This window comes from Cydia strobilella, chromosome 16 (assembly GCF_947568885.1).
Source record: "Cydia strobilella chromosome 16, ilCydStro3.1, whole genome shotgun sequence".
Taxonomy (NCBI): domain Eukaryota; kingdom Metazoa; phylum Arthropoda; class Insecta; order Lepidoptera; family Tortricidae; genus Cydia; species Cydia strobilella.
Genome location: NC_086056.1, coordinates 14675726 through 14700482, shown reverse-complemented (window position 1 = coordinate 14700482; position 24757 = coordinate 14675726). Strand labels below are relative to the sequence as shown.

Genomic DNA, 24757 nt, shown 5'->3' with positions numbered 1-24757 from the left:
CATTTATTTCGGGACAAACGGTTCATGAGATACAGCCTGGTGACAGACGGACAGACAGACAGACAGCGGAGTCTTAGTAATATAGGGTCCCGGTTTTACCCTTTGGGTACGGAACCCTAAAAATGAACTCTAATGTCCTTATGTTGGTAGGTATTGAGAGTTGTGATGAATAGTTGAACTTTCTAAATAACTCATCTTATTCATGTCGATGACTGTACTATTATTTACAGCGTTCAATATTCTTGTTTAGTAATACACCTGTCATGTGTTCATTTCATTATCATAACGGTAAATGCATGTGATATACCGACACCACCAGTACCATGCCGTGCCAAGCTATATCAGCGAGCCATTATTTTTCACAAAAAGTCCTAGTTTCCGAGGGCGTTGCTCGACTCTTTTTGCCCAAGCGCTCGGGCAGGGAGGTTCGCTCGCGCGCGCGTTGCCATGGCAATGAGGGACAAACACTGTCAAACGTATCACGAGGAGAGCGAAGTTATCAGCGACCCTGCCCGTATGTATGACGAAACAGTAGAAGTCAACGCTAGGGAAGTCGATAGTCCTTCTAGCTCTGACGAAGAGGTAGTCAAAGCGGCCATGTCCAAATTCAACCCACCAGCGCGACACACGGCGCGACACGATTTCGACTCGGAAAGCGAAAGCGATTCGGACCCTGAGAATGAGAATTTCTTAAACAATATCAAGAGAGATGCGGTAAGATATCTTTAATTATATGTGAGATTGTTTGTTATCTAATTGTCCGTTTATGGCCGATTGTGTAATGCAGAGTCCGGAACGGAAGGCGCCCGAGAAAGCTGAGCTATCGAAACAATCTTCGAAGGATGAAAGCGTCAAAGGGAGGCCGACGAACAAACGGGCAGATTCCTCGGAAAATTCAGGTACGATAACCTAATCCTAATGAGGAAACAGTCGTCTAAATTATATATTGCTGTTGTGTACATTTTTCATAGGTTATAATTCATTAATGTACCTTGAATTATGTAGTTAGCCAGTTCCTTTAGTTGCCTACGCGGTTCATATGGATTAGTTTCACATTGACATGAAATTATTAATTGGAACAATCCCCTTTTTGTTTATCTACTTCATTTTATTCTTAATCTTTCTTTTCCATATAATAAGTAGGTATTAAATAAATAAAATAAATAAATAAATATTATAGGACATTCTTACACGGATTGACTAAGTCCCACGGTAAGCTCAAGGAGGCTTTTGTTATGGGTACTCAGACAATGATATATATATATAATATATTAATACTTAAATACATAGAAAACACCCATGACTCAGGAACAAATATCTGTGCTCATCACACAAATAAATGCCCTTACCGGGATTCGAACCCAGGACCATCGGCTTCACAGGCAGGGTCACTACCCACTAGGCCAGACCGGTCGGTATTAATTTATTTGAATGTTAGAATTAACATAATAGTCGAAGATAGATAATGTTGTTTTCTTCTAGCAGTTTTTCTTAGCTCGTTTATATATATATACTACTATAGGTACTGGTACTACGCATTGATATGAATATACTAAGCTGCCATAGGTACATCTGATCTGTGATGACGAGATTTATCTTATTTGTCACATCCTTTGTCCTTTACGGTGTGTAATGTAAATCAGCATTTAAATTGAGCCGAGCACTTTGCGTAGGTGTATAAAGGTATTGGCAAAAAACTTACCGTTATTAACTCTTAATGTGCCAAAATGCAAAATTTTTGATTGGCTTTTCGTGCCAGTTGCCAAACTCTCGACACCGGACACATTAATTAATTCACCAAATTTGTATTAATTACCAGCGTATTACGGTTCTCGCTTTCAGCATATTAATATAATACCTATGCATATATCCCATAGACTTAGCAAATCTGTGAAAACCTCTGCACGGAATATACCTACATATATCGAACATATACGAGCTTCATTGTTTTGTATAAATACTTTCATTGTTTTTTGTTTGCATCGAGTATACCTAATTATTTTGTAACTATGGTTTAGTGATACCAGTGATACTTATGGAGCCACCGACGCGACGTGGGGCGCTATAGGTAGAGGCAAAAGTTTTCTTATTTGATAAAAGCTGTTTGCGTTCGTTGGTCAGAAGGATGATTTCAAATCTTTACCCTTAAATGATGTATAAAAGATGATTTCTTTGTGTAACGAATATTAGTCATGTAAATGTGACGTTTTCAACCAAAAGGTACCACATTGTCGCTTGTCGATAAGGTTGATTTCTAGTTGAAGCTATATGGAAATAGCGCCTTATTGACAACCGACAATAAGTACCCTTTTGGTGGGAAATAGCACAAATAAGTAGCCATCTTTTCAATTGCATAAAGGAATCAATAAAATTGTAGACGAATTCAAGTCGTAAACTATTAGTATGGCTGAAAAATTATATGGGAGTAAAATTTTTGCATCAACTTTTTTCAATATTTCTGCCCTCTTGTATAATTCAGAAAGCGACAGTGCAGAACTGGGACTGGACCGGCCTCTAGCCAGCGGAAAGAAGCGAACCGGCGTGGTGATACCAGCAGAGGGGGCCTATGATCCCAAGCAGTTCCAGGACCTGAAGGTGCCCGCTGACATAGAGAACATCTTCCAGTACATCATGAAGTGAGTAACAATTTCATGGCTTATATTTAGATTTTACTTTGGTACAGAGTACAGATCAGAGAGAGCTAATGATACCACAAGGTGTAATAAAGGAAAAATTTACTGCCCCGGCCCCAGGCGTAAAACGCTCTTATAAGCATGTGGGATATATACAGTTGAAATATTCGCTGCCCACGGAAGTTTCCGCAGTTCAGAGTGGCCGGCTGGTATCCCAAGGTCGCGAAATCGTGTCTCGGCCTAAGCTGAGAATTTTTTAAATTTTCCTTTGTTTTCAAACTTTGAGAGCGATATGTCATTGTTTATCTTCATGCTTCTCAAAAGAGGGAACTCTGTGCAATGCGTCAGTAGCGTCCATCTTCATACTTGTACACTGCTGTAATATGAAGATTCTACATAATTGAATATGTTTTCCATTAATGAATTGCGATGTATTTTCTTTTAACTGCAATTTAAGTTTTTACCGTTTATTATCGAAATCGCTGAAGCGTGCCATAACATGGCGGCCCACTAAATATTCAGTAGTTGATTATAAATGCTGTTTATAGCGTTACTTTATTATCTGAATGTATTGTTTAGAGACGATACAACGCTTGATGCTTAAGTAAATTTATTTCCACATCACCAATTCGAAAAAGGGGTTTTTCTTCCCTGCTAGGAGGGATCAAAGTGGCACTTTTCTTCCCTGCTAGGAGGGATCAAAGTAACACTTTTCTGTTCATTATTTTTACATTTTTTTGCACATTATTTTTTTAGCTTAAATAATATTTGTAGCATCATAATTACCTCATAGGTGATGTGAAAAGCAGTATGTGTCACATGGTAGCAAAATTATTTCCATCTTGGGCGTAACACACTTGAATCCCTCACTACGCTCAGGATTCTACTTTAGAATCCCTCGTTACTCTCGGGATTCTATTATATAATCCTTCGCTTCGTTTAGGATTCAATGTACGCCCTCGCCATAAATATGTCATTTTGCTCCCTTGTAACACAATCTACTATCAGGTAACTAGACACCTAGAATAATAACGATAACGATAGGTATACGATTAATACAATTACTATAATTGCCGTTAAAACTGAATATTCACCCAAAAATGCTAAACATATCGCAGCAAACAAGTTTCCTGAAACCGAGTCATCGGTTCGTTGACATTGGCTTAAAAATGTTCTGCCAATTTAGTTGATATCGGATGCTTCGTAACAAAAACACATTAACAACCTATGTGTTAATATGCAGTTATGACGTTTTTGTTTTAACACGTTACACGGAGTTAAGCTTTTTAAACATTCGCCTACTTACAGTGACGTATTTTGTTTTGAAATTGAAAATAAAATTCAAAGCATTTCAGTTTATTGTCTGAGTCATTGGCGGTCATGACAGGCATTTTTTATTTAACTCAAGAATTCAAGACATTATGATTGGAATAATGTGAAATAAATAAATACGTTTACAGGACATACGTTTAGCTATAGGATAGAGTTACTATTCGAGGTAAAAATGGTCCAATAAAAATTCAATGTTTAATATATTTCGGAAGTCGATTAGGTTTTTATTTATTAAACCTTTATTGCATATAAGATAATAAGTACAAATGGCGGACTTTATGCCTTAAGACATTCTTTACCAGTCAACGACTGGGTCAAAAAGAGACGCTTGTTGGGCACAGGCTTGAGAATATTTAATTATTTATATTGCACTCCAGTTTTTTTTGCATAATGTCGAGGGTGGTCCTTAAGCTTATTCCAGCTTCCAGTGACCTGCATATTTAGGTACCTCGCAGTATGGTAAAAAGTTTAAAAACTTTATACACTTTATCTAGAGCTAGAGAGTTAGCTAGAGTTAGATAAGTCTGCAACGATTTTGATAGCACACGCAGTGCAAGTGTTATTTTAAACGTAAAACTTCTATGAAATTATGACGTATAAATAACACTTGTACTGCGTGTGCTATCAAAATCGTTGCAAACTTGTCTTGGTCTAACTCTAACAGTGGATGCTTTTCGTATAATACGACAACAATCGGTCGAAATTCAATATTTTCGCTAACCTTCATTAAGTCTTTCTTCCAGTCGCTCAGTAAGTCTAGAAATAATCAAGTCATTCACACATTATTAAAGTATTACCCAGCTACACTCTTAACTAACCCTTGGTATACCTTATCTCTTTGCAATGAGGTTCAAAATGATCTGTTAACATTAACAGTGTGTACCTACTTCATCTCCAGCTTCATCGCACCGCATTGACCGCCCGCGCACTGTCGCTCCACTGACCGCGACAGCTAAAATTAGACCGTGTGCTCAATGTGATACAGTTTAAATTTAATTTAACTAATTAGCAACTGTGTAGGTTGACCATGAATCTAGTATAACTGGATCGGGCATGAGGGGTGGGGGGAAATGACCGAACGGGATAGTCTCATGTATCTTTCAGTAGGAGTAGCAGAGAAAGCGCTGTTATTGTTTGTCCTTGTCACAGTCTCACTTTTTTTTATTCCCCACCGTAAAGTTAGTATGGTTTATGGTGGGCTACAAATCTACTCGACCAATCATATTGTCGCATTGCGTTTGTTCTGTCCCTCACGGGCGCACGCGTATAGCTCATCTATGTAATGCTAGGTCTATGAGGTTAACAGTGTCACAGTTAATTCATTTATCAGTATATTATTTTAGCGGGTTAGGGTTTTAGCGAATTTCGATGAACGGAACAAACCCATTAAAATGGTCCACAAAACGTGTCGTCCGACTACAAAGTGCTAAATTTGCAAGATTTCCCTTTCGCATAATAAATAACCCTAACTAAAATAGTACGATCAAAAATGGCCAATTTTTACACCTTTTCGAGTGACCTATGCTGTAGGTAATTTAGGTAAAAAAAAACGAAAAATTTCGCAGACATCCTGCTCCCTAATTCTGATAAGGGGCCCACTGACTATCAGTCCGCCGGACGATATCGGCCTGTCAGTTGTACGGAATTGTCAAATTTTTGTTCTAACTGACAGGCCGATATCGTCCGGCGGACTGATAGTCAGTGGGCCCCTTTAAAGTGACGTTTTGGAAATGAGACTCGAAGCAAAAGGGATGATTTTGGACATTTGGTGGAAACACACCGACCGATTCGCAGATTACGTATCCTTGCCCGAGTCGGTCGATGACCAAATGTGCCATTCTCAATTTTGCCGTTGTCAATAAGGCGCTATTTCCATATAGCTTCAATTGAAAATCAACCTTATTGACAAGCGACAATGTGGTACCTTTTGGTTGAAAATGTCACAAATGCTGCAGTTGACATAGGTAGTGAAAATTTTGCAATTTTCTGTACTTAGTCATACTGCTGGTAGTTATACTTTGGTATTGCATTTGTCAGCGTCAGTTATCGGATACCTACCGGTATTTTTTGTACGGGAACAAAACCGGTATTTTATTCGTTCTTTGTTAATTATTTCATTTCTAATTGGGCAATCGAATAATGAGAAGTCGTTACCTAAAAACAAATACAAAATCCATGGTCAGCGTCGGTCATATCTGTAGTGTGGCATGCATTAGTGGGTTAATATTAACTGAAGGTCTCTACATTAGACTTTCGACAAGGTCGACATACTCGACATAAGTTTTAGTACTTTTAGTAGCCAACATATTTCAAACATTTTGATTTAAATTAAATCCTTTAAGATTACTTTTATGTCGATTTATAAAAAGCTAGCGTGAATGTATTGGAGCAGTGAATGAAAGTAAAACAAATTGAGTGTGTACCTGCGGATGAATAAAACAATATGTAATACAATTACCACAGAACGATACATTTTATTTGTGTGTGTGTGGATGTACCTATAAGTAGTGTAGGGACGCCCGGCCGGAAGCAGGCGGGCTGTCGATCCCGTATCGCGTTCATTCAGCCCAGTTCCCTGAAGTTGGAGCTGCAGGTTACTGTTGGCTGGCATGGTTGGCATTCCCACAAATCATGTGTTAAGAACATTACGTTGTTCAACTCGTAAACAAATCAAATTATTTATGAAATGTTTTGATTTGTGTTTTTTAAGTAGTTACACTATATATACACACATTACGTTGTTGACAGATACACGCCCCAGAAAATCGACATTGAGTTCAAGCTACAGCCGTTTGTACCGGAGTATGTTCCGGCAGTAGGCGACATAGATGCGTTCCTCAAAGTGACCACGCCCGCTCGAGGCGTGCGCGGCGAACAGCTCGGCGAACAGTTCTTAGAACATATCGACAACCTAGGTAAGTCGCTTTTTACAATCAGGGCCGTGTTGCATAATAAACTACTAATATTACAAGCGGAACTCCTTTTCTAATTCCACTTATTAGAAAAGCAGGTATTTTGAACTGTCAAAACGATTTCCTAATATGGAATTTATATAAAACATTAGACAATGACGGCACGGTCAACTCACCTACTTTTTATACTTCAATCCGATTGAATAAATAGAAATTGTGTTTAAAAATAACTGCCATCTATTTTGTTCTAATAATTATCTAGTGGTTTATTTCATGCATGGTGTGAAAAAATTTCTTTTAAACTAGCGACCCGCCCCGGCTTCGCTCGGGTGCAATGCTGATGTATTATACATATAAACCTTCCTCTTGAATCACTCTATCTATTGAAAAAAGCCGCATCAAAATCCGTTGCGTATTTTTAAAGATCTAAGCATACATAGGGGTAGACAGACAGCAGGAAGCGACTGTTATATACTATGTAGTGATACAGTGTAATACCCTATTGTCAAACATATATCATTTCAGGTCTGACAGTGCTAGATGAGCCCGCAGCCGAGCAGAGCGAGTCTGCCTTATTGCACCTGCAGCTGCGAGCGCTGTCCAAGACCAGCGCCAAACCCACTGTGGTGAGTCCTCAACAGCTGAAAACTTTATTACCACCCGGGGTATTGGGTGCGCGAATGATTTCGTAACTATAAGACTATAACTTCGCCATTACCAAACTAAAATGGAGTTGGGCGGGACATGTTGCTAGGCAGTGATGGCAGGTGGACTAAAATGTTAACGGAATGGTGGCCGCTTTAGAATAAAAGAAGCCCCTGGCGTCCGTCGGTTCGTTGGGTGGACGACATCCGGAAGATTGCGGGTCACTTCTGGATGAGATTAGCTCAGGACCGGGACAAGTGGCGTACTGGAAGAGAGGCCTATGCTCAGCAGTGGGCGATAAAGGGCTGATATGGTGAAGACTATAACTTTGTTTATTGTAAAATAGTTACCAAACTATGGGGGCTTTAAATCTTCTCAGTGTAGAGGTATAGGGTAACAGCCGGCGTAGCTTTATTTGACGTTCATAAGCGCATTGTATATAATATGTATACTTGAATAATTAACTTTCTTTATCTTTATCTCTAATAAAAATATTCTTAACTATTTAAAATATTCTTTGTAGATATGGATAATGGTTGTAGGTATAGGTTGAGAAAACTCTTGTACAAGGATCGCAGTCGCATACCAAGTGATTTAGACAAGAAACCGAATAACGGAATATTTAGAAAGGATGAAGTGTGTAAGGAACTTTTATTGAAAAATGTATTTTTAATTTCAGGTGACTAAGAAGCTGGAAAACGCTGAGAAAAATAGCAAAGCGCTTGATCGTTGGATCAAAGACGTGAGCGAGTTACACCAAGCCAAGCCGCCGCCGACCGTGGCTTACTCACGGTAAGTGTGCACAACGAGTGTGAGAGCTCGTTCCCACTATGTCGGATGTCGGCGCCGACTTTTAATCGGGTGTCGGTGCCTCTGTTCACACTAGTCGGCTGTCGGCCACGACCGCACCTGGTGCCATTTTTGAGGTTCTCATTTGACGCGCGGGAGGCACAGGGGGTGCGGCGCGGGCGGGGTCGGTCCGACATCCGACATCACGTGAACAACGCCGCCGACACGATTTTTTTCCGGACGGAGGGCTGACAAAACGCACGATAATTTATGTCGGATCCGACACAAAATCGTTGTCGTTCGTGTGTGAACAGCTTCATATAAAATGTTCTGCCGCTACGACACCCGATTAAAAATCAGACCGACATCCGACATAGTGGGAACAAGCTCTTAAGGCCTGAGTGGACGCTCGGGTTGGGCGTGCGTTGGGGCGACGCGTGCGGCGTGCATGTTAAACAAATGCAAACGTATAGGAGCGGCCTCCGTGCACGTGCACGTGCACGCTGCTCACATCACTAGTGAGCCCGACGCCACGCTGTACGCCCCGCGCCCCGCGCCCCGTCGAGCGAGCGTCCTTAAGCCCGGTTCACATTTGTCTGTCGTGTCGTGTTGTGTCGTGAGTTCGTGACGCATATCGGTTTCATGCATTTAATATGATTGCGTGCACATATCGCTGCCTCAATATTACAGGGATGTTACATTTTCAAGATAGTTGAAATTTTACTTAATGTCACTATGATAAAGTTCAAATTTCAGTTCGATAAAAGTGAAACATATAACCCTGTAATATTGGGTCAGCGATATGTCTGACGCAGCGTGCATCAAACAAATGTGAACGTAACCATATTAAATGTATGAAACCGATATGCGTCACGACACGACACGACACGTCAGACAAATGTGAACCGGGCTTTACACTGAGTGAATGTGGCGGCGGCGACCCTCGGAGCGTCTGTACGGTGTTGTGTCCAAAATACTCGCAGCATTCGTCTCCAACACCACATTTCGTGCGTGTCAATTCTTTGTCTCTCTCGCTTTTTGACTGTCCATGTCTCAGCACCATACAGTAATATAGGGATCACTAGCAATGAATAATTATATATATTTTCAGGAAAATGCCCGACATCGACACCCTAATGGAGGAATGGCCGGACAGTGTGGAACAAGCGCTCAACACTGTCGGCTTCCCGCCCGCTACGCTCGACTGCTCGCTGTCGCAGTACGCGGAGCTGGTATTGTATTATTTTATATACCTTTGGTCCCAGGGATGTAAATTTACCAGCCAAACAACGACTATACTTAGGATGTTGTTGCTGACCCGTAATCGCACCCGCAAGATTAGCCGGGTTTTCAATACTCGTTTTTTTTAAAACTACATGTACTTACTTAACTGCAGGCAATACCCAATACATCGCTTTACTTATAGTCCATTTTTTTTTTCAGATTAGAAATTGTATAACCTCAAAAGTAGTGGTAACATTTACCACCAAAAATTAAATTGTAATGTTTGTATTGTATTGTATTGTATAATATGTATCTTTGTGTGTTATCTGTCGTGGCATCACCGAATGGGCCCTACGGAAGACCAGCGCTGGCTTTATAGCTAGCATTATGCTGAGTTGGGTCCATTTCGTGATGCACACTTGATGATCTCTTCTTTTCTTGCTGTTGTTGTCTGTACATGTTCGTACTTGTGTTGTGATCGTCACGAATAAATGTCTTTTATCTTTATCTTTATCTAATCTGAGTAACTATGCACTGAATCATAGTGACGTTTACATATTAGATATCATAGGAACCCTGGCATTTCGGAAGAAAAAGTTAATTACCGTTTTGAGGTTACAAAATCCTAACCTTAAAAAACGGGGTATACCTAATTCGACCTACTGGCGACATTATTGCGTACCTTCTAGAGATTATCTTCATTTTGATGGCCTTTCTTTATTTTGGATTTAACAGTTTAGAATAATTTTACTGATATTCTTTTAGTGACAAGTAATGTTTGCAGGTGTGCGGTATGTTCGACATCCCCGTGGCGGGCGACACGCTGCAGGCGCGCGTGCAGGCGCTGCATCTACTCTTCAGTTTGTACACGCACGTCAAGAACTCACAGTTGTATGCCGAGAGGCAGAAGGAGGAAAAAGAGAGCGTCGGTTAAGTTAATAAATGTTGGTTTTGATATTTATTGAATTTTCATTGTCCCATTAGGTAAACTAATTTAGGTTTTTTCACCATTTCATTATTCCTACTCGCTTTCATACAGAACTGCCGGCCTAGCCAAGGTGACAATCGCTATCGCTTCGACAACGAAACGCTTTGTGTCTTTCTATCACTCTTCCATATTAGTGCGACAGTGACAGTTGCGTTTCGATCGCTACGGAGCGTAAGCGATTGGCATGTTTCCAAATATTTATCAGTACGGTTTTTACTCACTATTATTATGCTTGACTTCGTTCGATACAGCCGCCCTACCAGACCTTCACTTGACGACTCCATCTGCGGACTGCCCCGCGCCCCCCGCCCCCGCCCCCGCCCCCGCCCCATCAGCGCGTGCGCAACGAGCGACGAGGCGGGCGGCGCGGGCAGTGCACGACGTACAACCGCCGCGGACACTCGTGCCTGAGGATGGATTCCCAAAGAATCCAAAACATGTCGCCAAAAGCGACTAAAAATAATAGTGAGTAAAAACCGTACTGATAAATATTTTGAAATATGTCTCACGATAGTTTAAGTGCGATGATTGGCAGGTTGGCTACGCGGCCTGTGTTACCTGAATATTTCCAGTAAAATCTCTAGCAATGCTTTACCTAGATTAAATCGAGTTTCGCCTAATCACACTGTTAAGAGCTACTTGAACGTATACCGGTTTGCTCCCCGCGTTCATTGAGTGCTAGCGTTAAGAGGAAAGGGGACGACCGCTTCTCCGTAAGTAGTCCCCATTTTCCTCTGGATATTAACATATCGGGATATTGACAGGTTTCGGGGTGGTCTACCAACTTGCTTCGTTAAGCCTGCAAGTACCCCGCCTCTCGACGTTCTGTTAGCTTACGCGCTAACCTCTACAAAGCGGGAAAACGCTGGGATCGTCTACGAGCGTAGCGCTACGAAAACGTTGGCAGTGAATGTGTTAATAGAATCTTTGGAACTGCGTTATCTAAATATCTGCTTGCGTACGACTTCATACACTGTAACAGCTAGGCTAATATCGGCGCTACTTGAATATTGGGTTTCATCTGAATTTACCTACCTGGAAAAATAAGCTAATGTTTAGAATATCGGACAGTGTACAAAAAAGTACAACGCACAGTCCACAGTGTACAAAAATATCTAAAAACTTTTAGCTTCGCATATAACGTATGGTGCCTGCAATACAGCCACATGGGCTCAAGGCTTTAAAGGATACTTTTCCTGTTTTTTTTTTTATAAAAGTCTATAGTAATCTCAAAAAATCAAATTTCGAGATGGAGCCGCATTGCACGCACCATACTTGCATGAAAAAGGAATGTATCCCAGATTGTCCCCAGTGGTAACATTTGAAGATGAAACAACAATTACTTTGGCAATTACGTTTATTTTCCAATTTCGTTACAATGTTCTAAATAAAAATATACACTTTTTTAGTTGTATTAATACTAGCGTTTTAACAATACCGAATTGCGATATCTAAACACTTGATTAATAACATTTATTTAGACTCCTTTATTTCACATTTTTAAACAAATTAAATTCACCATTTACAGAAAACTTTCAGCAGTACAGACTAGAATCTATATTATCAATAAACACATTCAAAATATCACACACTGTGGCATTACCAAATTAATATACGTATTGCCATTGCACTTATTTCAAACAAAATACCGACCGGCGTGTAATATTTTAGGGAACACAAGACATTATACAGGGTGGCGTAGTCCTGTGTACGCGATTGTATTCGTTATTGTAAGCCACCTTTGTGACCGCTGTTATTGTTTGTCTTTGTCACAGTCACATTTTTTTTTATTCCCCACCTTAAATTGTGGGCAACAAATAAACTTGACCAATCATATTGTCGCATTGCGTATGTTCTGTCCCTCACGGGCGCACGCGTATAGCTCATCTATGTAATGCTAAGTCTAGGGGTGTCCCATGCTAAAAATCAAATCGACGAAAGTTGATCTATAAATTAGTACAATCGCGTAAATATGTTTTGTATCACCTGAAGAATTACACTCAGCATAAAACACAAGAAAATTACAATACAATTATCGCTGTTAGTTGAGCCTCGAGAAAAAGCTAATTTAAAGGAGTCCAAAAGTAAACTGTACATAGTATACTAACGTATTGGCAGATTGACGCATATTACCATGAGCGTGGACGGCAAATAGTATCTGATCCTGTCGCTAAATAATGCTTTGGTCCAAATCTAGTGAATTAAAAAACAAAAGTACAAGAGGGACTATTCCGATAGAGGGGTAATAACGTCAATTGGTTGCAACAGGCTTTATTCTCAATAATGTTACTAACTACATATTAAATCACATTTACAACTGGGTCCTTTAACCTTTTGGACGCCAATGACCGATATATACGCACCGTAGGTTCAACGCCAAAGACCGATTAATCACAGATCAACATAGACCTACGTGCATATGCATAAAGTTCAATTTCAGTATTGACACTTCGATGACGTGGCGTTTGGATGACAGCTTTTGTGTTTGACACGGCGTCGAGAAGGTTAATATGTGTTCAAAACGCGAAAATTTTAAATGTTATAATGTTACTAACTGACCAGCGATCACCTAATTATAAAATAAAATTCCCTGTCAGTTTGTGATAAAATTAAAGCGGGTAGGTATAATCACTATAACGGAATAGCCCCTCTTGAACATTAAAGAAATTAGTGTACCTACAAAGTTACTCCTCTTATCATTTTTGCATCACTAAGTAACTTATTTTAAAACATTGGACCAAAGAGTACTTACTAGGTGTAACATCACTAAATTGAACTACAGGGCCGTCTATATACCACGTGACATTAAGAGTTGATATCACGTGTGTGTGACAATGTGACATTACGTTTATAAAACGCGATCAAAATCTCTGGACAACAGTAGTTGAAGTTCATCGAAAAACACGTCACGTGATATATGGACAGTCCGAAAAGTGATTTTGAAGATAATCTAAGTGTCGGGTGTAACGCGATAATGAGATCTACGACATTAACAATAGGATTCATAGTTGGAAGACTACTCGTAAAATAATTTACAATAAAATGCTTGGACTAAGCTAGAAATAAATTAAAGTGGGTAAAATACGTATTTTACCGAGATAGATAATCGTATCGTATAGTATGGGGTTATTATTTAATTTTCTTTCATCAAAACACCTTTTTTTAAGCTGTAGTCATTGCTTGTTTGTATACTTTAAAGTATTTGATATACATTAAACTAAGGGCAAAAAAGTGAAACCTAATTTCCAGGCGTTTCAAATACCTATACATATGACGTGATGTGTTACTACTTGTTCAAGAATGCAAGAACAAAAAAATATATTTTAAGAGTCTGTATAAGCTAACTGTGCACCTACTTCAACAGAACAAAGTGAGGGAGTGTCATCTTCAAAGAAATTTTACAGTATGGGGTCATCCATTAATTACGTCACACGAATGAATTTCTAGGTTTTTTGACCCCTCCTTGTCAGACTTGGTCACAAACTCTCCCCCCTGGTTTGAAGTCACATTTTTCAACAAAATTGGCAAATCGAATTAAGTAGGTATTATATTTAATCAAAATATTTTTGACAAAAAAAATATTAGTAATTTTTAACCCAAAACTGATTAGGAAAAAAAATTAAACGAATAAAAATGATTACTGCCAAAAACTTGTTATTTAACTGTACCGCGAATAAAATAATTTAAATAAGTTAGTGACGTCACAAAGTTTGTGACTTCCCTCTCCCCCTTGTCACATTTTCTTGACCCCCTCCCGCCCCTAAACGTTAATGGATGACCCCTATTGATGACATTCCACATGATGATGACAGCTTTGGTCAGACTCTAATTTACAGTCGCCATCAGATATATCGGAGCGGCCGAGGTGTTCACAATATCTGAACACGCACTCTAACTCCTTGACAATAGAGGCGTGTTCAGATATTTGTGAGCGCCTTGGCCGCTCCGATATATCTGATGGCAACTGTACAAATGATAAACTTAAAATCGGAACAACACCTTTAAACAGTCAAACTTTAAAAGCAAGAGGTATACGATAGATGATAGATGTACAGCCCGCTACCCCCCTGCATAGAGGTTTGTATGCAAAGGTGTTAAGCTAATAGTATAGCTGACTGTACATAACAAGCATTTCACTGTCTTATGTGTTTAACACTAACATACATGCTATATTTACACGAACCTGTCCGATATCACAGCGCCTCTCTTCACACATATATACACATTTATTAGGGGAAATGCGTTGCAATATGCACCTAGTTACCTACGTCGTTAGGTACATAATTACTGAGAACGATTATTCTGAAAATTAAAAGTTGAGTCAATCAAATATATCGTCTGTTGACTACCAACAAAGTAACATGCATTTTAAAAACGCAGTATTAAAATTACAGATTATACGCTCCCAAAGTATAGTATGAATTTTCTCAAATGATTTTTACGCCTGTTAAACAATAGTTATTTGTTATACAAGGGTGCAAAGTTGTATTTTACCCGCGAGTGTGGAATTGAAACATGAGCAAGAGAAAGGATTCTATAGTTGAACCACGAGCGAAGCGAGTGGTTCTAAAATAGAATCCTGAGCGTAGCGAGTGTTTCAACACACGAGAAGTAAAATACATTTGCACCCGTGTGTAACACAAAACTTTTCCCCTCACTATAGCGAGGAAAGTGCAACATCCACAGGCGTTAGATCATCTTCATCACTGGAATCACAAATTTTTTTACGATATTATAACAGAAAACACTAGAAATTCTGATTTTTACGTGAGTCGGTGAGAAGAACAGTAAAAATTTTGTTGACAATGTTGACATTACTGTTCTGATGTATGAAATGTCAACGATGCGTTTTGAAATTGCATCGACTCAACTTGTGCGTTCAGAATTATATTTAACATCATTACAAAAAATCTAACGTTTCTTATGGAATTTTAAGGTTTATGACTTAAAATTATTAAATAAAGCTAAATTTGGTATTTTTTATTAGATTCTCAAACCATTTATTTAATGATAATTAATATCGAACGAACCATTAGCATGAGCGTTTTACGTTTTGTTACAGATAACAGTAGCGTGTTTAAGTAGCTTGACAGATCAAGCTACTTAAACACGCTCCATCCAAGGTCAAATTACTTTCCCCACTAGTGGATAAAATGCGTTTTTCCCCGCTTGTTTTAAAGGATAATAGACGGCTTTCCGAGCTAGTGAGGGGAAAAAGTCATTGTTTCTTAAGGCGAGCGGTCGGCCATTGTGTCTGAGCGCGTGCTAAAGCAACAATGTCGTTTAAATAGCGGCTGTATCGTGGTGATTCTAAGGTTCTATATAATAATTTGAGCGCTCGCCTACATTGAGGTGGTCGATGGTCCTACATTACCGAAACATGTTACATAGATTTGAACCTTAAAACCACCGCGATACAGCCGCTTTTTAAACGACATTGGCTTTTGTTTAACAGATTAGGGTCTTAGGCGTAGAAATCATTTGAGAAGATTTATACTATACCTATAGGATTCGTCAAAACAAATCATATTAGCCCAAACTCGAAGTTCTAGTAGCTGCCGAAGAGTTCCAGTATTCCACCTGTCGCTCAATGGCCACATTATTGTAGGTATGCTATAGATTCATATCGGGTTCCTAACCTGGGGGTAAAACTGGCATTTTACGGGGGTACCTATCTATAAGAAAAAATATTAATGATTATGGAGGAGGGGTAAAATGGGTTCCCTAGTTAGTCAAAGGGGTCGGAGTACTAAAAAGGTTAGGAACCACTGCGTTAGAAGTTGATTAGTTAAAATCGACTTACATGATTATACTTAAATTGTTAGGTACAAGTGAAATTAATAAAATCGTGCCAAAAAGCTTAAGGGGCCCACTGACTATCAGTCCGCCGGACGACATCGGCCTGTCAGTTAGAACAAAATTTTGACAGTTCCGCACAACTGACAGGCCGATATCGTCCGGCGGACTGATAGTCAGTGGGACCCTTTACATGTCAAACCTATTTCAGTTAAAATGTTTTAAAATTATTCGTATATAGTGGCAACTAGGGCATGCAAAACCGGTTTTTAATTGTATGGGAAAACCGGTTATTAACCAAAATTTCATACATATAAAAACCGGTTTGTATTCCCTAGTGGCAACTATGACATTTGCGTTGGTTTAAAAAACGATTTTAAATAAATTCATGAAAAAAATGGGTTATCACGTATATCAAAATGTATAGTATAGGCACACGAATACGAATATTTCAATCGTACGTAAAATACACGCGTTAACCTTTTGAACGCCAAGAGCCAGTAAATAGTTCGTGTGCTATCGTGCCTGCCACGCCAGCGACCACTAAAGTGGTCATGGCGGACGCTGTCAAAGCAAATGAATCCTGATGACAGATAAGGTTTATATTCGTCATTCACTAGTCGAGATATTGGGGTGTAGGCCACGTTTTGACGCTTGAGGAAAAGCGTTCAAAAGGTTAAAAGTTTGGTCGTCAACAGTCGATATGTCAAGATTTTACCAGGTTTATTAATACATAAATATATAACCAGAAAGTATACGATCATCCTCAGAAATATATGACATTTGTAATAGGTACAAGCAAACATCTGCCATTTTTTTTTCTAAAATCACATGTTTTTGTGGATATTAGCGTAGGACAAGTATCCAAACAACATTTTCAACTATAAACCGTCTTATTGACTAATGAAATTACTAGGAATTTTCGTAAATCGTATGTTTATACGTCATAGGATGAGTATAGAAGAAAATACTAGAGATCGAAAATCTACAATATTGTGAGAATATCTTTAGGGTTATTATAATATTATTAATAATGGTCGGTAGTAAAGACATTACTGCGTCAGAAGATATCTTATTAAGTAAACTACTATAATTTAATAGAATGTGATGATAGTTAATTTAAAGTTTGAATGACGCAATGAATCTTTATTTTATATTTTGTCTTCAATTTTAACATAAGATTGACAGGGGAAATTAGATCTATGGGGCAAATGCACTTATTAGGAAACTAGAAGTACAATTATCTGTGGCATAAAGGGAAAACGTGTCACGTTGAAATAGTGTCGAACTTTTTCTTTCTAGTATTTCTTTGCCCTATAGTCGCTAATACCCCAGTTAACTTTTTTACATATAGTATATAATTTCTAAAAGGCTCTCACAGTCATATAATTGAACTAAAATAATCTATTTATAAACAAAAAATGTGAAATAATAAATTCTTTCATATCACACAAAAATATATACGCAGCGCATACAATCTCAAATAAACATTGTCTTTTTGTATTTTAAATAATAAAACTAACATTCCTTCAAACAAACATCACAAGTCCAAAATAACTTACAACTATTCTGACTAACTAAACCAAATTAAAAGCTGAAAGAGTTACTGATATTTAAAATTCTCAGGTATCCGGTTGTGTATGAATGTCAAATTTGATGTATTAAAAGTCCTTCAGAGCAACATCTATCGCTCAACAGCATGAAAATAAAACATTTTGTACACATAGTACCCTGAGAAATTTCAATAGCCTCTATAGCTAAACAGTTAACATAAATAATTGCCAGTACATAGTAGACCCGTTTATTAAAAAATGTTTATCAGATAATAGGATGTGTTTAGAATATTATTAGTAGATAAACATTTCCTAAGAAACCCCAGAACTTAAGGCCAATCTAAATAAAAATATTACTTCAAAAGCAAAAGAAACACAAACACAAGGTCAATATGGAAAAGACCGTCTGCATGCTCTTTCGTAGCTTCTAACTCTTGCGTTTGCACACACACCACCTACAAAAGGTCGGTAGAGCAGAAGGAGCTCTTCCTTTCTGTGTCTGAGTAGTATAAAAAGACGAGAGCTCTTGTCCTATGACGGTCTTCCCTGCAATACATTTTATATGCCGGTTTTCGCCACATTGACCCGATCGTAGAAATATTTTGACGTGTTAACGTCTTATAAATCGATGAACACCGGTAGCATGCACGAAAAAGTGTCACGTTGTGGACAGATCTCCATGGTAACGTTGTGGACAGATCTCCATGGTAACGCTGTGGACAGATCTCCATGGTAACGTTGTGGACATATCTCCATGGTAACGTTGCGGACAGATCTCCATGGTAACGTTACGGCCACGTTGTGGACACATAATAATTCAATTCATAAATAAAAGTATACAATTTTTCATCAACGTTTTCTTATGACGTTATCACGGAAAATTATCGTCCGTAAACCGACTTTACAGGCAACCATATTTTTTTAAAGAGTATATTGCTGTTTAAATGTCCCAAAAGTTCATATACATCGACCGACGATACTACGATTTTATCGCCAATTTATCATAAGTTAACACTGAATTTATCATATTTATCACTTAGTCATATTCACATCACTTCAGTCAGATGGCATTCACTTCACTGCTGCTATTGTAAGTCCACTACAATTTCTAAGTAAAATAGTGCCCATTTTAAAATTACTATTTTTTATACTTTAATCACATTCACGTTTCGAAGCCAATCCAATGTGGCTATGGAACTTTTGAGTGTGTTCCATTAGTGTAGAACAGTTTTCTATTTCTTTTATACTTAACAGTAGGTTTCACTAAATGTGTATAGAACTGAGTGCTCGTGTCTCTACTTTTACTAGTACGTGTTCCCAAACATATAATTTAACTAGTGGAACTGCTAGTACTGGTGAAAAACGAGTCACTAGTGATGGGTCTAGATGTTCCCATAATGGTTTAGAAACATTTATTTTACTTTTGGTGCTAAAACACGTGTAGCAAGTTGTTCCATTTGGTTTAGAACATACGACGGGGAGCGGGTCATCATCGTTCCTAATGTAGTGTCGGAAGATGCTGCCAGTTATGGAACTAGTTCCACTAGTGATAGTGGAACAGGTTGAAGAGCCGCCTGTTAAAAGGGAAGCGTTGCTGCTTGAGCTCGGAGAGCGGTTCTTCGTCGTTTCTAACATGCTGCCAGTTATGGAACTAGGTCCACTAGTGGTAGTGGAACAGGATGAAGAGCCGCCTGTTGAACGGGAAGCGCTGCTGTTAGAGTTCCGAGAGCGGCTCCTCGTCGTTTCTAATGCAGAAGTGTCGGAAGATGCTGCCAGTTATGGAACTAGTTCCACTAGTGGTAGTGGAACAGGTTGAAGAGCCGCCTGTTGTATGGGAAGCGTTGCTGCTTGAGCTCGGAGAGCGGTTCTTTGTCGTTTCTAATGCAGAAGTGTCGGAACATGCTGCCAGTTATGGAACTAGTTCCACTAGTGGTAGTGGAACAGGTTGAAGAGCCGCCTGTTGAACGGGTAGCGCTGCTGCTTGAGCTCAGAGAGCGGTTCTTCGTCGTTTCTAATGCAGAAGTGTCGGAACATGCTGCCAGTTATGGAATTAGTTCCACTAGTGGTAGTGGAACAGGTTGAAGAGCCGCCTGTTGAACGGGAAGCGCTGCTGCTTGAGCTCAGAGAGCGGTTCTTCGTCGTTTCTAATGCAGAAGTAGGACGTGATGGCGCTGCGGCACATCGGGCACTTGTCCAGCTTTGCTGTAAACAGAAAATATTATTTCAGTACATTGTTTTGTAATAAAAAGTCACTAATTTTAGAAGACACGTAAAAACTTAAGGGCGAGTTGCACTAGCCACAATTAACAGACTGATCAACGTCACGCAGCAGAGATCTACATAAATTTTTTTTTATAAAAAATTCCCTCCGTCCACTAAAATCCGTTTGGTAGGATCCATTACGGATCCAAGTGGACGTTTTGTGCATTCAGATCTATCAATGGATTTGAACGGATTTATTGGACACTAGAATCCACAACGTGCTGAAGTGGACTTTTTGTACATTTGGAACCACGAATTAATAAACTAGTGGATGTGAAATGACTCCTATTTAGTATGAAAACCAGTGTCGCTAAACTCACACATTCATAGCCTCGTTAAAATACGTCACACACTTACAAAATTGCTCTGATTCGTAGCAACTTTCCATACCAAAAAGTTATTACCGGTGGACATTTTTCGAACGAATATCAACTGTAGGCTACATGAGTGACGGTTTAAATTATAATGTCAAAGCTATATGACATACGACTCTTTCATTATCTCATTCATCTCACAAAAGCTCGCTCAACGTTCACCTAATACAACTACTCAACACCAGATGGCGTTATTTTATATAATTTTAAAATCACTTACTTAACAGGCAAGAAAAGGGCTAAAAAACCAGTATAAGTAAGGTCTAATTACGCATGGTTTGTTACGGATCTCACGGTCACGTTACACTGGTTCGAGACCTCTACACGCCTGCGAGTAGCTAACCGTTGGAACTTCTTTCCATTCGACGATATAGGGAGGGGACAGTGTAATCGGAGTGTTTTATCGATATTTGTGTGTTCAGTTAGGTATTGATATTTCATTACCGTATGTTTTAACACATTTAGATGATAAATACTTTATTTATGATTATAATATAGGTAGTGATAATCGTGATTGTATGAAAAATAATATGTAGTACAGTACAACAAATATCTAACTAGAAATTTGTTTCTTATTAATTGACCAACTAGGTTGTTAATGTGAACATTAAATATATCTTAAAGTCAAACAGATAAAATCATAGTTCTTTAAAGGTCTATTAACTCGGTATTGCTGTTATTTTGTGATCACAAATCTGCAATTACTTACATAGGTAAGTATTCGTCTTTAACAATATTTACTTGTAGCAGCATTTAAGGCCAATCTAGACGGGACAACCTGATTAAATTGTCAAATTAATTGTATGGTGTGAAAGCATACATGAAACTGGCTCATCGATCCCACTTGATTTGATTGTAAGATTGTGACCTATCAAATCAGGAAGGGGGGCGGCAAAATTCCAATATTTCACGCTAGTTTGCGTGGTACGGAACACTTTTTATTAATTAAGTGAGCCCGAATGTCACTAATAATTACTAAATTAGTAACTAAGTTTTAGGCGTGTGGACGCTAGATGAGATGTATGGCAATTTTATCCCCAGAAATCTTTCTCTAAGAAATGCTCCTAGCAAATGGTGCTATATTTTTGCGGAAACTAATTTTCTTGCCCAGTAGCATTGACCCATTTATTTTTAATATCGGCATCTTGTGGTAACCTACAATAATTAATAATAAAGAAATAGAAAATATAAAACGTTTATTCATGGCACATTGCATGCATTGTACGCATAAGTGCATTAAATACCTAGTCTAATTATATTAACGATGAAAATATGATGGGTGTAAAAAACAAAAACGTATGTAAAGGAATACGAAGGTTTGAAAGGTTGCCATGAAATGACCCCGACTTAACTTAGTGCTTGATGACCAGAGCTGCCATATTTACTAAGACATTGATTATCCCAAATAATAATTAGAAACGTGTCTAAAATAATAATTTATTACCGAACTACCAAACATAAACTTGAAATATCGTAACTTTAACTTTATCGATATAAATATCGACATTGCGCAGCATCTGAGTAGCAAAGTTATTTGACATTTAGGATAGCGAATATTCCAGATAAACGTAAAGAATAGTGACAAAGGATTGTGAACTCTAAGTTCTAACTGATAAAATATAGATTTACTTAACGAACATTCGTAAATAATGCAATAGAAACAGATTTTTCGTATTTATCGGATTATATTTAAATAAATAACCACCGGTGATAGGAAATACCTCCACGTGAAAGATTTTTTAAACCGCTGTGATTTCTGCAGCTTAATACTGCACAATACGGCATTTTAAATTTAATTATCAATTTTTGTTAGACGAGCGTACGTACGACGTGAATGTCATTCGAGCATGAAGTTTACACAACAACTGAGCATAGTCTGTGCATAAAGTGAGTCGGTCGCTACTAACTGTCGGATAGACGGGAACGCCCACTTGCCATCTCCATCCTACTCCGTGTTTGGAACCATCAGTGGATTTTGAGAAACTTCGCACTATGCCTATACTTTTTATTATTTTACTTTTTGTTATCTGGTTAGGTTAGGTTAGTTGTTCGGAGTAACGAGGCTTGATAAGATACGCAACGAGCACGTTCGCGGTAGCCTCGGAGTACGTGATATCGCCGATAAGCTACAAGAGAGTCGACTGAGATGGTTTGGACACGTGAAAAGAAGACCTCCTGATTACATCGGGAATGTTGCTATGGATCTGAACATTGCTGGGTCCAGAGGAAGAGGAAGACCGAAGATGAGATGGGCAGATACCATAGCAAAAGACATGAGGGCCTGCGACGTTTCAGTAGACGACACGTCCGATCGTGCGAAGTGGAGAGAAAAGACAAGAAAAGCAGACCCCACAATCAGATGGGAATAATAATTGCTAAGGAGAGAGAGAGAGAGAGAGAGAGAGTTATCTGGTTAGGTTATTTTCTTCTTACCCCGAGTCGACGGAGCCCCGCGAACGCGGGGCTTCTATTTCTGGGCACTTTGCCCTTCGGGCATCTGAAGCTACCAAACGAACCTAACCTGTAATGTTTTCACGGACGTCACACTAAATTAATAGGTAGACAGGTAGGTTAGGTTTGTTTGGTAGCTTCAGATGCCCGAAGGGCAAAGTGCCCAGAAATAGGAGCCTCGAGAAGCGGAGCTCCGTCGACTTAGGGTAAGGAGGAAATAACCTAACCAGATAACCTACAAGGAATGAGAAATTCCAATTTCAATTTTTAAATTTATACATGTATTTATTAAAAGTTCACACGAATCCATTGATGGATTTTAGGAAACTTTTTGGTTCAACATAATCTATTTAGATCCTAGTCCTCAATAAAGTCTGATTGATTGATAGATCGGAATGCACAAAACGTCCACTTGGATCCGTAATGGATCCTACCAAACGGATTTTAGTGGACGGAGGGAAAAAATTAATATATTATTTTTCTTTTGTTTTAAGAGTAGTAACAAACTGCAGTATGTTTATGGCGATGTTTTTCTCTGAATTTCCTACGTGATCAATAAAACCAGTCCTTGGCGATTGTTAAGGATATCACGTATCTTGTACGCTGTGAGCTCTGATGTCATTATTGATCATCGAGGTTGGCTGACGTCACGATGTATTGCCATTTTGTTAGGAGCGTTTCGTCAGTAAAGTGCGATCGTCAGACTTTGATTTTCATTTGTGACTTTTGTATTGCTTTAAGGCCCCATTAGAGACATTTGATCCTCAAAACAAACCTGATCGACGGATACCATTAATAAAAATTTGTCAACTAGGCTATTGATTATGCAGTTTGTGATTGCCATTTTTGATTGTCGGTTGTCATCTGGGCTACACCGCAGGGGTCCCCAAACTACGGCCCGCGAGTCGTTACTTTTGGCCCGCAGAAAGGAAGCCGAATAGCCGAAGGCCTAGTCTTGGCCCTTGGGTTAAAAAGTTTGGAGGTCTACAAAGTAAAGACCCCTGTTTTAGACTATAACTCTACAGAAACAATTTTCTAGAAAAATGAAAAACAGAACGAAAGTGGTTCCAGTTTCCTGGAATGATCCAGCGACTAAATGTCAAGCCGTAGCAAAGCAATAATATTCTAGTATTTATCTAAAGTTGTCCAAAACACTGTCCACATCACATGATCATTTGATCATTGGCGGTGGACGTTAATATTGATAGCGAGTCGCATCGGATGTGAGGACGTGACGGTAAAATCTGAACGTAAGGACGGTCGATACTTGCAAGCTACACCGTTTAGTTTACATTTCTACAATTTCCGATATTATGACTGACTGACATGATAATTGGCGATTATTACGATTGGCGTCGAAAGGATTATTTCATCTGACGGCGGTTCCCTGAGCCAGAAGGCGAAAAAACGCCTTATATGATCATGTTTTCCTAAGAGGCGTTGATATTTGTAGACGTAGAAAAAATATATGTAGTTCTTGACTATATTATCTTTAACAACATAGGTTCCGATACACGAATTATGAGACTTCGCTCGATACAATTAATTCCCAAAGTAACCTCTAACTCGGACTTTTAATCATACTTTACTCGGTTATTTATTATGTGATACTATAAACAAAAAAAGAAAAAAAAAACAATCATAACTTAAATAGTAATTTCATAGCTTTCGAATTTCGATATTGTAAGGTAACGTTTTTAAAATAAATAAAAATCGACAAAATTCGATCAAAATTGACACTTGGCGCGTATGATCTTTCCCGTTCTTTCTTGCGAAATGTGACAGTGACAGCGGCAAA

General features: G+C 38.8%; 2 protein-coding genes across 2 annotated transcripts in view; one reads left to right on the top strand and one right to left on the bottom strand.

The window, feature by feature from the left end:
• Positions 1-327: 327 nt before the first annotated feature.
• LOC134748552 (intraflagellar transport protein 46 homolog) lies at positions 328-10469 on the top strand. Its single transcript, XM_063683340.1, has 8 exons — positions 328-714; positions 788-899; positions 2480-2636; positions 6714-6880; positions 7403-7503; positions 8202-8314; positions 9423-9543; positions 10320-10469. The coding sequence occupies exons 1-8, from the start codon at positions 448-450 to the stop codon at positions 10467-10469; spliced, it is 1188 nt and encodes a 395-aa protein (XP_063539410.1). The 5' UTR covers positions 328-447.
• A 6018-nt stretch (positions 10470-16487) lies between these two features.
• The window catches only part of LOC134748623 (cell growth regulator with RING finger domain protein 1-like), a 56316-nt gene continuing 48046 nt past the window's right edge, over positions 16488-24757 (bottom strand). Inside the window, exon 7 of the mRNA XM_063683421.1 lies at positions 16488-20074. Within this exon, the coding sequence (XP_063539491.1) occupies positions 19932-20074 (143 nt within the window). The 3' untranslated portion in view covers positions 16488-19931. The remainder of the gene's footprint in view (positions 20075-24757) is intronic.